We start from the raw sequence: 13945 nt of genomic DNA on the forward strand, positions 1-13945 counted from the left end.
CGTCCTTCCTCTTCTGTGTAAGTGGGGTTCCAGAATTTACCACAGAATACCTGAGCCTGGAAGGAACCATTGGAGATCATCTGTCCCCTCTGCAGTGGGGTGAATAATCTAATCGACTCTCAAAGCAGGGTCAGCTAGAGCAGATTGCACCGGACTGTGTCCAGTAAGGATTTTAATATCTCCAAAGATGAAAACTCCTTGGTGTCTCTGAGCAACCTGTTCCAGTGTTGAACCACCTCTAGAGTAAGAAAAATTTCTCTTCCATTCAGGTGTAATTTCCTTTGCTTCAGTTTTTGACCATTGTGCAGTGTCCTGTTACTGGTTACCACTGAGAAAAACCTGACTCTGCATTCATTACACTTTCCCAAAAATATTAGTAAGATCTCACGTACTTCCCTCAGCCTCCAGGCTGAATGATCCCAGTTCTTTCAGCCTCCTGGTTTGTGAAGAAGGCAACTTGTAGAACTACGGGTGCTACTGCTGTGCACCCTTTGCTAATGTCAAATTTGTACCCAACCTTTGAAAAAAGCTATTAATTTGAATACTAGGCATTCTCCCCTAGAACTCAATAGGATTATTTGAGAAGTTGTATTCTTTGTTCACAAAAAGAACAATTTTAAAACCTTACAGAGGTACAGAAGCTGTTGCTCTTCGGGCTCTTGCGTTGGGGAGACTTAGGCAACTATTATTTTATGTTGGACAAAGAGATAACTAACTGTTTAACAAGTAAAATATTTTCCTTTGTTTTCAGTAGATTAGGAGTTTTTGTAGTTGTATTATCATGCTGTTAGTATCATCTGTAGACACTACATAGATACTACTGGCAACTGTGTGCTCACATATTCATAATAAATTTTTAAAAATCAGAAACCTTCAATTCAATTTTAAAAAGCATAAAGAGTGCACACCTTGAACTTTTCAAACTCCTGCTTTTATTGAATCTGTCATTTTTTTCATCTATGACAGTAGTCAGATTGCTCCCATTATTAAAAGCTTGGACAGACTCATAGGGTGTGCATTCTGACAGTGCCCTGTGAAGTAAAAGGAACTGCTAATTCCATTCTTACTATCAGAGATCTGAAACAGAGGTGACACGTAGTGAAGATGGCAGAGGAAGTCTGTTAAGAGTTTTCAGTGTCCTTAGGCACCCAGGGATCTAGTGCCTTCAGCAGTAGCCCTTGCTTTATTAATTTTATTTTGCTATAAAATGTGTATTTTAAATAGTGTATTTCTATGCTGTACATTGTAGTCGTTGAAATGTTGTATGTTTTTAATTATTAGAAACAGTTCACTTTGCTGCTGGAACATTCTGACATTCCTAAACAGGGTCAAGTAAAAGATTTGGTAAACAAATGAAATTCTGTCTCATCTTCAGGAACTTCAAGAACAACTAAAGATTACCGCTTTTAAAGACTTGGTGATTAGAGACAGAGAGTTGACTGGAGCACTCATTGCATCTCTTATAAACTGTTACATCAGAGATAATGCTGCTGTGGATGGAATCATTGCCCATTTGCAAGATATCTGTCCTCTTCTTTATAGCACTGATGATGCTGTGTGTTCAAAGGTAAGTGTGCTTCCAGATTGTACAGCAGCAAAACACAGCTTAAAAACATGCTCAAATGAGGTACGTTGGGCAGCTTATGAGTCATTATTATGCTCAAGTAGTTTCAGAAGCAGAAGAAATAATGAAGTCAAGTTGTGGGCATATTTTTGTCTTTTAGTTGATTAATGCTGAACATTACATGAAATTTGCAGTTATTTGTAACGTTCATAGTGTCTTAACTCTAATCTGATGTCTACCTGTCTTCTTTATGTTGCTAAAATGTTTTCTTATTCCAGTCTTTCCTCAGCATAGTTGTCACGATCCGCTAATGCAAGCGGGGGTCGTGATGGTTCATTTATCGATCTCAGAGTGTAAAAGGACGCAAGATTTAGGTCTTAATCAAACAGTGCACCTTTATTAAGTGCTCACAACACAGTAATGCAATAGAAGAGAGAAAGAGAGAGAGATAAAGAAAAACAAAGTAGAGAGGGGGGGAAAAAGAGGGGGCAATAGCTACCAACAGATGAGACGAAGTCCTTGTGGTCTTCCGCCAATAGATCCATCTTCTTTCCGTGGGGAGATCTCGGGCTCAGTTATTTCAGGAAGTCCCTTTATAGCCCTTTTCAGAAGCGAGGGGCAACTGGCCAAGAGGTGGGGAAATCTACAGCCGTTGTTATGGGGCCCGTTGCTTTGGGAAACAGGTACAGGACAGACGTACAGGACAGGTGGACAGGACAGGTGGACAGGACAGGTCATTCCTTTCCGCTTCAGCGCAGTCCTTCCCGCCTGGGCAGCAAGAACGGCACAGTCCATTGTGACCTGCACTAATTTTCCTCAGGAATGCGTACCAGTTCCCAGCGGGCACACCCGCAGGCAACACTTGGCAGACACCCCACCTCAGCCAGGCCAGGACTGCTGTGTTCAGTCTCTGTCCTCAGCGATGATCGTGAGGCAGATGAGGGATCTTCAGACCATCTCTTACAATAGTATCTTGGTTTTTGTCCGTGGCATGGTTTACTGGAATTTGTGAGAGATAATTGTGTTTAAGAACTTAGGTCTTTGAAGGTTTTCAAATAAATTTGAAACAAGTAACCGGTGAGGAGAGAATGAGAAACCAGTTGTTAAGTCTTCAGCCCTTCTCACTAATGCTATCGTAGCCTTTCTGCTGGAAACTTAGTGACCAGAGACTGCTTTTGAGAGGGTGGTGTTTCTACTGTTTCAGCTTTGAAGTTTGGAATAATAATTCACTCACAGCATCCATGATCTGTGCATGATGTGCTCGTGTGAATAATTTCCATTTTTCCATCATTTGTCTTTAGGCAAATGAACTTCTTCAGAGGTCTCGACAAGCTCAAAGCAAAATGGAAAAAGAGAAGATGCTGAGGGAGTCACTGAAAGAGTACCAGAAGATCAGCAATCAAGTAGACCTTGCTAATGTTTGTGCACAGTACAGGCAGGGTAAGAGCCAGTCACTGATCATGTTAAATAATTTCTGTGGTATCCTTTCATGCCATGTTTTCTGTTTGTTTTGTTTACTAATTTTCAACTTGGTTTTTATGGTTTTTTACCATAAACGGTTAGTTAATAACTCTAACTATTAAAATGTGCCAGACTGTTCTTCTTTTTTAAAGCCTTTCTAGGTTTCACAAACCAACCAAAAAATCCATTTCTATACTAAAATATTCCCGTGCACTTATTTCATATTGCAGAGTCTATTTGTTTCATATATCTGGTTAAAATATTTTTGGGAAAATTATTGGGTTCTATGTAAGCAGACGGTTTCAGGTAACTTTTATACATAATACACTGTTTGAAAGGTCGTTCTGAATCCAATTTAGTGCAGTAGAAGCTAGTATATCAGTTACGTCTACATTTAAATTATATAACTGTTAAGAAATGGGCCTCTGTACAGTATTATACATTGTGCAGGACATTCTGATGTAACTTAATATCTAACCTCAAATTTACATGTAAGTCTCACAGGGTAGGAAAGGTGTAAACTTTATATGACACAGACCAGAGTGAATAGTGGGGTTTTTTTTCTTGCTTGCTAAAATGAGAAGTGTTTGATGTCACTTACCGTTTTGTTGTGGATTTAATACAGTAATGAACAGTGATATTTGTTTTGATTTTTCCTAGTGCGTTTCTATGAGGGAGTAGTAGAGCTCTCTCTTACAGCTGCTGAAAAGAAAGATCCCCAAGGTCTTGGCCTTCATTTCTATAAAAATGGAGAACCAGAAGAAGATGTTGTTGGACTCCAAGCTTTTCAAGAAAGGCAAGTTTCCAGGATAATTTATGATCATTATATGGGGTGCTTTATTTCAAGTGACTGGAAGAGTAGCTCTTTTAGGGAAGGTATGCAGGGTAATAATAAACAAGCATTTTATGATAAGGGACACAATATAAATATTGTTGCCCAGCATGCTCCCCTTGATTATGATTACTATGGCAGCATCTTAATCTGAAACAAAAAGTGATAGATGCAGAAAACATTGTGATCAGAACAGCACAGAAATACTTCTTAGAAAGATGAATGAGAACAAACTAGGTTGTGACAACTAGCTGACAATAATCTGCGACCTTTTTAGATTTTAGTAACTGTCTACAAAGTCATACAATAACAACACTTGAGAAAACTACTTCATAGACAGTTGAATGAAAATTACAGGGCTTTTATTTTCTTTTGCTCTATTTACAGATTGAACAGCTACAAGTGTATCACTGACACCCTTCAAGAGTTAGTGAATCAAAGTAAAGCTGCTCCTCAGTCTCCCAGTGTACCCAAAAAGCCAGGTCCTCCAGTGCTGTCCTCTGACCCCAACATGCTAAGCAATGAAGAAGCTGGACACCATGTAAGAAACTCACAAGAAAGTCATGACTGCACTCCAGAGAACAGTGTGATTTGAAAGGGTCTAGAATTTATCATTTTAATAGAATTATGGAATAGTTTAGCAAAGTGAAGATTTGTCATGAATTGGCCTCCGTATCTAGAGCATCCATAGAAATGATGACATGTGAATAACATGAACCTAAGTATTGTCACATGGTAATTCACGTCTTAAAGTTATGTAACCACTTCTGGAATAGCAGCTCTGGCCTTTTCTTCCCTTAGTTTGAACAAATGCTAAAGCTGGCTCAGCGTTCCACAGATGAACTCTTCAGTATTGCACTTTACAACTGGTTGATACAAGCCGACTTGGCGGACAAGCTGTTACAGGTGAGCTCATCTATACACAGTTAAATGGGAGAGGTAATTGTAATAATGCTTCAAAAAACAGGGAAGAGCAAGAGTATAACTGTTTTCTTTCTGATGTCTGCAGGTTACTGCCCCCTTTTTGGAACCCTACCTGGTGCGGATGACCAAGATTGACCAAAACAAAGTCCGCTATATGGATTTACTCTGGAGATACTTTGAAAAGAACAGAAATTTTAGTAATGCTGCTAGAGTCTTGGCTAAATTAGCTGACCTCCATAGGTATGGATTATGTGTGATCTATTGCATCTGTATTGAGGTAATTAGGGAAAAACTAGAAAAACTAAAACCAAAACATTATGTGTAAGTATTTTAAGAAAAGGTCAATGTTCAAAGAGGTTTTCTAAAAAAAAAAAAAATTATAGAATGTGCTATCTTTAAATTTAGGCAATTATTTGAAAAAAAAGATAATGTTTACTTAAGTATTATATATTACATTGCAATGTATTTCCTGTAATTACCATATATTAAGTGGTCAGTTCTTTGAGAAGTACACTAGTACTGAGCTTGCAGCAAAGATGGGGTTACACAGTTGGATCGTGTCCTGAATGAAAATCTGGAAAAGGCACGTACTACTTCCCAGAGTCTAGCTAGAATATAACTAACCCTCAAATAATTATATTAAGTATTCATTTTATTTTGAATATTTGTTTTGTAGCACAGAAATTTCTCTTCAGCAGCGTCTTGAATACATTGCACGTGCTATTCTGAGTGCCAAAAGTTCCACTGCCATATCCTCTATAGCTGCAGATGGTGAATTCCTACATGAACTAGAAGAGAAAATGGAAGTAAGAAAAAATACTGATCTAAGTTATACTGTAAATACATTATTTCACTTTGTCTCATTGGCACATAATGGTTTTATTACCAGTTCTGTATAAATGGATTTCTGTGCTTTCCTCCTGACGTGGCAAATTTAGCCAGTTGAAAATAGACCTAATGGTGTAAGGCAGCAAGATTTCTACATTTAAATAGGGTAAAGTTAATTCTGGGTGTGTTCTTAAACTTTGATTAAATTAATTCAATCTTGAAATACTGTATTTTCCTCTTAAACAAGGTTGCCAGGATCCAGCTTCAAATACAAGAAACATTACAGCGGCAGTATTCGCATCATTCTTCAGTACAAGATGCAATCTCCCAGCTTGATGCTGAGTTGATGGATATAACCAAGGTGATTGAAATTTCCTTGTGTTAAAGTCCAGTTTATCAAATTTTGGGAGGAAAAGGTGTTTTGCAAAGAATGATTCTATCCTTACTAGGAATAGTAATAGGCAGTTTATCATCCCTGGTCTCAGAATGTCTGTTACCCTGGACTGTCATTTTCTGTACTTTAATAGTCTTTCAGTCTTCAGTACTTTAATTTCTTTCACATGCTTTCATTATTAAGTCTCTTAGCTTTCTTCATTTGTTGAAAAAATTGTTGGAAAATTAAGTTTTAATTTTAAATTCATATAAAATGTAGGGTTGCATCTAAGAAGTGAAACTAAATGTAGCAAAAAAAAATTTAGTAATTGACAACAGTTACTTAAGTTGCATCTTTACTAGTCCGTCTATCACACAAAATAAGGAACAACTGATTTTTAAAATTTAATTTGATCCTACATGAAAGGTAAAGCTTGGTAATTTTTCTTTCAGCTGTATGGAGAATTTGCTGACCCTTTTAAGCTCTCGGAGTGTAAGCTTGCAATTATACATTGTGCAGGTCATTCTGATCCTATCTTGGTGCAAACTCTCTGGCAAGAAATCATTGAAAAAGGTAGGTCTTAATGGACTAGCAGTTGTGATGATCTCTCTTATCCTCTACCGTGAGTTAGTAATTCATTCTCTGTTCCTGTTGTTTTGGATTTTTTTTTCCCCCCTTGGTTTTTGGGTTCGAGTTTGCCGTTGCGTAAGCAACCTTGATAGAGATCTAAGGGAAAGCTGTGTGGTAGTGGATTTCTTGAGGAGTTCTGGAGTGTGGTTTTGTTTGGTTGTGGCTTTTTAAGTAGATTTGCATGGAACTTGACAGAAGCATAAAAACTTATGAATGTACATGCAAACACACCAGAAATGGTTGTATTTTCACTTCCATGTGCTGATTTTTCATTGACAACAGTGTAAGATTTTCATGTATTATTTATAAATTTAGGTGCCTCGGTGTCGTTCTGTGTAAATGTGGAACTTTTCCTGACGTTCTCTCTGTTTTCTTTTCACTTCCAGAGTTGAGCGACAGTGTATCTCTGAGCCCCACTGACAGAATGCAAGCGCTTTGTCTGAAGCTGGCATTGCTTGGAAAGATCTATGCTGGCACACCTCGCTACTTTCCTTTAGGCAAGTTGTTAGCTGGCATAGTAAATAAGCATATGGGTTTGATGGACGGGTTTCAGCTTGTTTTTTTAGCCTCTTTAAAAAGTTTTAAACTAAGAAGCATTTTTCATTTTTTAATCTCAAAAGAAATGGGAAATAAATGAAGTTTAGGTGGCAGCAGCAGTTACTTTTGGATGACTGTGCAGATCCCATTTTAGAAAGTAGTAAAGTGAATTCAAAGCACAAAGTACGAAATATGTATTTATGCATTTAAGATTTTAAGCAACCACATTTATTTGCTGTCTCTTGGAATTCTGTAGAAACCGTCTGCCATCTAGAGGGTAGATCCTGAAAACAATTCAGGAGATTTCTGGACTATTTTAGAGTTTCTGGTTTTTTTGATGCTCATATGTTTTGACAACATGGTATTATATAAAAACCTGGAATATTTATTGTTCAGCGGTAAATCTTTTTTTATAATACTAAAATATTGTGCAACGGCATTAAAGATGAACATTTAGTGCTGAACAATACACTGTTAATTGTTACAGGCACTTAAGCTCTAGTCGTTTTGCTGGCCATTCTCGCAAATGTAGTGATAGTATGTGTTTTTGTGTAGAAACAAAAGTTAATGGATAGTTAGTTGCATAGTTGCATGGCAAAACTGTAACAAAGTACTAAGTATTACTAATCCCTGCCATGCACTGCTGATAGTAAACAACTTTTAAATGCCTTTTTTTCCTACAGTCCCAGTAACAAGTTGGAATCTAAATATTCCCTCACTTTTGTCCTCCAGATTTCCTAGTGCAGTTTCTAGAGCAACAGGTCTGCACTTTGAACTGGGATGTAGGTTTTGTAACATACACCATGCAAGAAATTGGAGTGCCATTGCCAAGGCTGCTTGAAGTATATGACCAGCTGTTTAAGGCACGGGTAAGGAAAATAGCACAAATAAAAATTATGGTTTCAACTTTATCAAGGTCACTCTTTAGTTGGAAACATGAAATAATATAAAGAAGGATGTAACAAAATATACATCCAAGGCTTTACTTTCTTTGTTCAAATACTCTTAAAAAGCTGTCTTTTCCCGCTGTGAATAAAATGTGTTGATTTAATTCATTTCAGTCCTAGAGCATGATGAGGAAATTTGTTAATTCTTTTAGTTCACCTAGAGCTAGTTTAGGATGAAATAGGATTAGAATTCTTATGTTGCAGAAGGAACAGCATATATTGAATATATTAATATTATTTGTTTCCTAATAACGATTAAAATCGGTTGTATTACTGCATCTTGTCTGATCATTGATGCAATAAATAAAGAGATTCGACTTGTGTAGTAATAGAAAATTGAGTTAAATTTATGTATGTTTTTGTATGTAATTTAAAATAATATTTAAGTGCAGAGTTAAATATAGATTAAGGTAGAATTCCCATTTATCTTACATTTTTTATACAATAAATAAATAAGTGCTGCAGCTGGCAATTCGTGTACACACCACACACTTTTTTTTGTCTTGTCTCCTTAATATTTGTGTCCTTAATATTTTGGGTTGTTTTGTTTTGGTTTGGTTTTTTTTAGGATCCATATTGGAATAGAATGAAAAAGCCTTTGCACCTCCTAGAGTGTATTCATGTATTACTATCAGGATATGTACAGGATCCCAGCAGAGTACCTATGAGGTAAAAGAATAGCTATATCATAATGAATAGTGAAACATAAAATACTCTAAATACTTCACTCCAGCAATTCCCAAAGCTTTTCTTCTTTTCTTTTGGGTGAATTTAATATTTTATTCCTAGCAGTGGTGACTAACACTCATTATTCAAAACCATTTTATATAAAATTGTAGAATTCTCCCTTATAAACTACTTCCACAAAGGCAATTTTCTTCACATCACTGAAGATACATGAGGAACTGAGAGGATTATTTTGTAAATTTTGGCAACAGACTTTAAGGATTAGTTCAGACAAATCTGAGGCAATGTGTAAAAGCGGGGGAAAATGACAACTGGGCATTTTGTGATTGAAACTGTGCACTGGTTCATGTACAAATTCTAGAAGCTCTGAGTTACTCTGGAAAAGAGAAGACTAAACATTGGGATGGATCTTCCCCGGTTGTTTATAAGAGGCTGATGATGAATCAGTCTCCAAGACTAAAATTCAGCTTAGTTCACATTGGGAAGAAATTTAGTTATAATAGAAAAAATTTCTAGCAAAAAAAGATAGGTAAGTATTTGAAAAAGTTGCCTGCATGTCATCTCTAGTTTTGATAATTTTTTGTTCGAATAGACTATACGAACTTCACTCAGAGCTATCTTGTCTCAATAATAATAAGCAAAACTAGGCAAAGTCTTGATAACTCTTCTAAACATAGATGTTTCTGATTCTTCCGAAAAACATACATATAAATATCCCCTGTTCACATACTGTTTATTTCTGTCTTTTATCACTTTATTGGTCTTCTATGGTTGGCTGATTTAAATACTATGTTAGAACTTAACTGAATGTTGTCTGATTTTAATACGTACTTAGATGTTACATAAATTGAGATTTTATTATAATTTAAGACATTGAAATTGCTATCTAAATTAGTAACTTAAACACGACTAATAATATCTACAGTACTATCTAAATATTTCACATTGCTATGAACTGTATCATGCTTTATAGTTTATATTTAACATCAGATAAATAGTAGTGGGTCATTTATTTTCCCATTATGCATTAGTCACAGGCATTAGATTTCAAAGATAAATTTCTCTAATAAATAGTAAAATACTTAAAAGTAGCTGACAGATATCTTACTGATACGCTATTCCATTACAACTCAAAGAATGCTCTTGTTCTAGTTCAGATGAATTCTAAGATATGGGATTAAAAAGGAGCTTGTTGTTATTCTTTGTTCTCTTTGCAGGCGACGATTCACAAATGTTTGCTTGGATGCTGTTAGTTGCTACCTGGTTGAACTTCAGTCTATGAGCCCCACGCTAATGGTGCAGACTACTATTGGGAATTTTAAATCTCTACAGGCCAAGTTAGAACGGCTTCACTGAATGACTAATACAAGAACAGAATCATTAGAGCAGGTAATATAAAATGAAATAAAGGTTCAGATGTCAGCACTGAATTATGAACGAACAAATCCTCAGAAAAAAAGTCCTGAGAAAGTTTTCTCCTGCCACGGTTATTGAATGTGTGGCCTGTATTCATGCTATTCTAAAAGTATCTACAAATTGTAGAATGTAAATGTGACAAATGGAGTTTCTTTTACTACTACTAGGTTTTTTAACAATAGAAAGCTTTTTTTTATACTGTTGAAATAAAATACATTGTGTGATCTTTGCCTTGGGGATAAAGAATATTTCAAAAATATTTTCTTTTTCTTTGTTTCAAATAATGGGGAAAAGCAAATTATTTTCCCTATTCTGTCTTAATATGTTGTATCTGTTAAAATCAAATAAAGAAGTCAAGAAGTGACTTCTGTCTACTTTTATTACATGCACACAAACACCAAATTGTATACACACTTAGAATCCCCTCCTTCCCCTGCTGCTTATGCGGCTCTGGATGCAGCCCAGGACACGTTTGGCTCTCTGGGCTGTGAGTGCCATGGCCGGGGCATGTCCAGCCTCTCACCCACAGCACCCCCAAGTGCTTCTGTGGAGGGCTGCTCTGATCTGTTCATCCCCAGCCTGGGTTGATCACAGGCGTTGCCCCAACCCAAGAGCAGCACCAGAGCTTGGTCTTATTACGCCTCATGAGATTCCCATGGGCCCACTCCTCATCTGCAGACTTGCTGATGGTGCATTCGATTCCTTTGTCATTAATGAAAATATTAAATAACAGTGGTCCCAATACCTTGGACCCCTGAGGGGGACCACTTGTCACTGATGTCCCTCAGTTGACCACTATCCTCTAGATGTGACTGTCAAACCAATTCCTTACCTACTAAACAGATCATGCATCAAACCGATGTCTCTCAAATTTAGAGAGAAGGATGTGGGGGGGACCATGTGAAAGGCTTTACAGAAGCCCAGACAGATTACATCTGGAGCCCTTTGTTTGTCCACTATTGGAGTCACTCCATCATGAAGGTTACTGGGTTGGTCAGGTAGGACTAACCCTTGGTGAAGCTGTGCAGGTTACCCCAAATCACCTCTCTGTTCTCCAAGTGCCTCAGCACAGTTTCTAAGAAAATCTGTTCCATGATCTTCCCAGGCACAGAGGGACAGCTGACACGTTAGTAGTTCCCAGGGTCATTCTTCCCTTTCTACAGATGGATACATTTTCTTCAGTCACCTGCGACTTCACTTGACCACCATGACTTTTCAAATATCATGGAGAGTGGCTTGCAAACTACATCAGACAGTTCCCTCAGGACTCTAGGAGGCATCTCACCGGGTCCTATAGACTTACATACATTCAGGTTCCTCAGGTGGTCATGAACCTGATCTCTTGCAGTGGGAAGCACTTTGCTCCCCCAGTCCCCATCCTGCTGTTCATCGACTCAAGAGGTGTGGGCAGAGAGGTTTTCATTGAAGACTGAGGCAAAAAAGTTGTTGAGTACCTCAGCTTTCTCCTCATCTGTTAACAGTTTTCCATCGTTTATCAAGATGTTACACCTTCTTTGACCATCATTTTCTAGTTCACATAACTGTAGAAGCCCTTCCAGTTATTCCTTATGTCCCTTGCCAGGTTCAGTTCCAGCTTCTCCTCGGCCTTCCTCACCTCATCCCTACATAACTAACCTTTCTCTATACTCTTCCCAGGTTCCCGGTCCTAGTTTCCATTATCTGTGCATTTCTTTCCCTTTAGTCTGACTAGCAGTTCCCTATTCTGCTATGCTGGTCCCTTGCCTCCCTTGCCCAATTTCTTGCTCCTGGGGATTGCTAGGTCTTGTACTCTATGGGAGACAAATCCATTAGAAGAGGATGGTTTTAATCCATCAACCTCTAGGTTATGGGCCCAGCATGCTTCCACTGCTCCACTCTGCTCCTCCCAGTGCCTCTAGAGGACATGGGACCACTACCAAACGGTCTTTGTCCAAACAAGGGGAATGAAAAGTGTTGGAGAATGAGAGCATCATTTCTGCTGCCTCACACATGCTGAGTCCTCTACAGTACCTTTATTATGAAATATGATTGCTCTAAAATTTTGCTTAAAGTATATTTCTTTCTCTGTGAATAGCCAAAAACATTCTGGTGATTTAAGACAGAAAATGCACTCAGTGAAGTAATATAAAAATTAAAATACAGCTCCTTTTTACCTTGTTAGATCAAAAAATTGGTGAAATATTAGAATTAGCTTTTTTATATAGTATTTAAATAGAAGTAGTACTGTGTGTCCTGGGAAAAATATTTGCATCTTTCCATATAAAATATGCCATCTGTAGATAATAGAAGTTATCTTCTGCTAGTACCTATGTTTCATACCGAGGATGTCATGCATTTACCCTTGTTAGTGCAGTTCTTTTCATACAAATAATGTCCAAAGTCTTGACTGATGTATTTAACTAAATTCCAATATTTGCATAAAAATATGTTGTGTTCAGCCACATTCTGTAATCCATGTAGATTACCAAACAGATTTCTATTTTCAGATCTGGAGAAATAACTGAAAAGTTTGGAACAGTCACAAATCACAGACTTGAGGTTCGGCTCTTCTGGTTTTTTTCTCCAGTTAATGGGATAAAGATGCCTCTGGCAACACCACTTTATCAAAGTAGGAGTATTTCAAAGTGTATCACAAGTTACCTCTGATATTTTTCAGATGACAGCAGGTAATTGCAGTATAAACATAACCTTTTATTTTCATAACACTTACTGTACTCTCAGATGGAGGATAGGTTCTGTTTCCCAATTTAAATTTGGACCTACATGGAAAACTGGGATCAAAGGGAAGTGGTAGGTTAATGCAGTAGATGAAATAAAGGATGATAATTACAGGGAAGTTACAGACCAACATGAATGTGAAACACTGCTCATTAACAATATTATCAGTGTATCATTACTTTTTTTTTTCTTCTGTAACTTTCAATCAAGACTGATTAGGGAAAGGTGGCCGAAGGTAGGAACAAGGGCCAGTTTCAAAGAATAGCTGCTTTAAGGGTATCAAGGGCATTTCTTCAAGGTGATGAAATATAGTGACTATTCACCCTACTTGTATTTGATCTTGTCATGGTTTAATCCCTCTCACAGGTATCACACAGCCACTTGCTCACTCCCATACCCTCTTCCGTAGGATAGGGGGACTTGGGGAAAAAAGGTAAAACTTATAGGTTGACATAACAGTTTAATAACTGAAAAAGAAAAGTAATAGTAACAAAAAGGAAGACAACAAAAAGAGATGAGTAAGATACACAAGTATATGCATAATGCAATTGCTCATCATGGATTGACTGGTTCCCAGCCTGTCCCTGAGCAGTGATTGGTTCCTTCCACCCAATGCCCTGGGTTATATACTGAGCATGATGTTCCAGGGTCTGGAAAATCCACTTGGCCAGTTCATGTCAGCCCTCCTGGTCATGCTCCCTCCCGGCTTCTTGTGTACCTGCTTGGTGGCAGAGCACAGGACACTGCAAAGTCCTTTATATAGAGTAAATACTATGGTGCAACAACTGAAACATCAGTATGTTATCAACATTGTTCTGCTAAATCAAAAACATAGCACCGTACCAGCTACTCGGAAGAATGTTTTTATCTCAGCTGAAACCAGGAACACCTAAATTCCAGTAATTCTTGTATTGTATAGAGAATGCTGATCAGCTGTGTTTCCTACTGTTTCTCATGCCCCTCATCCCCAAATACTGATATTGATGTAAATTCTCCCCCATGGAGCCACAGCAGTGTGCCCTGTTGCC

At 37.6% G+C, this 13945-nt stretch overlaps 1 protein-coding gene across 2 annotated transcripts in view; it reads left to right on the forward strand.

Annotated features, from left to right (window-relative positions):
- Positions 1-10563, forward strand: part of NUP155 (nucleoporin 155) — a 29960-nt gene extending 19397 nt beyond the window's left edge. For both annotated transcript variants that reach the window (XM_039567329.1, XM_039567330.1), the window contains 13 exons: positions 1376-1567; positions 2866-3004; positions 3686-3821; positions 4245-4398; positions 4659-4763; positions 4867-5021; positions 5458-5587; positions 5857-5970; positions 6435-6555; positions 6999-7109; positions 7882-8018; positions 8665-8765; positions 10001-10563. In XM_039567329.1, coding sequence (XP_039423263.1) covers positions 1376-1567; positions 2866-3004; positions 3686-3821; positions 4245-4398; positions 4659-4763; positions 4867-5021; positions 5458-5587; positions 5857-5970; positions 6435-6555; positions 6999-7109; positions 7882-8018; positions 8665-8765; positions 10001-10139 — 1734 coding nt within the window. In that variant the 3' untranslated portion in view covers positions 10140-10563. The remainder of the gene's footprint in view (positions 1-1375; positions 1568-2865; positions 3005-3685; positions 3822-4244; positions 4399-4658; positions 4764-4866; positions 5022-5457; positions 5588-5856; positions 5971-6434; positions 6556-6998; positions 7110-7881; positions 8019-8664; positions 8766-10000) is intronic.
- Positions 10564-13945: the final 3382 nt, after the last annotated feature.

The sequence above is a fragment of the Corvus cornix genome, chromosome Z, assembly GCF_000738735.6.
Source record: "Corvus cornix cornix isolate S_Up_H32 chromosome Z, ASM73873v5, whole genome shotgun sequence".
NCBI lineage: Eukaryota > Metazoa > Chordata > Aves > Passeriformes > Corvidae > Corvus > Corvus cornix.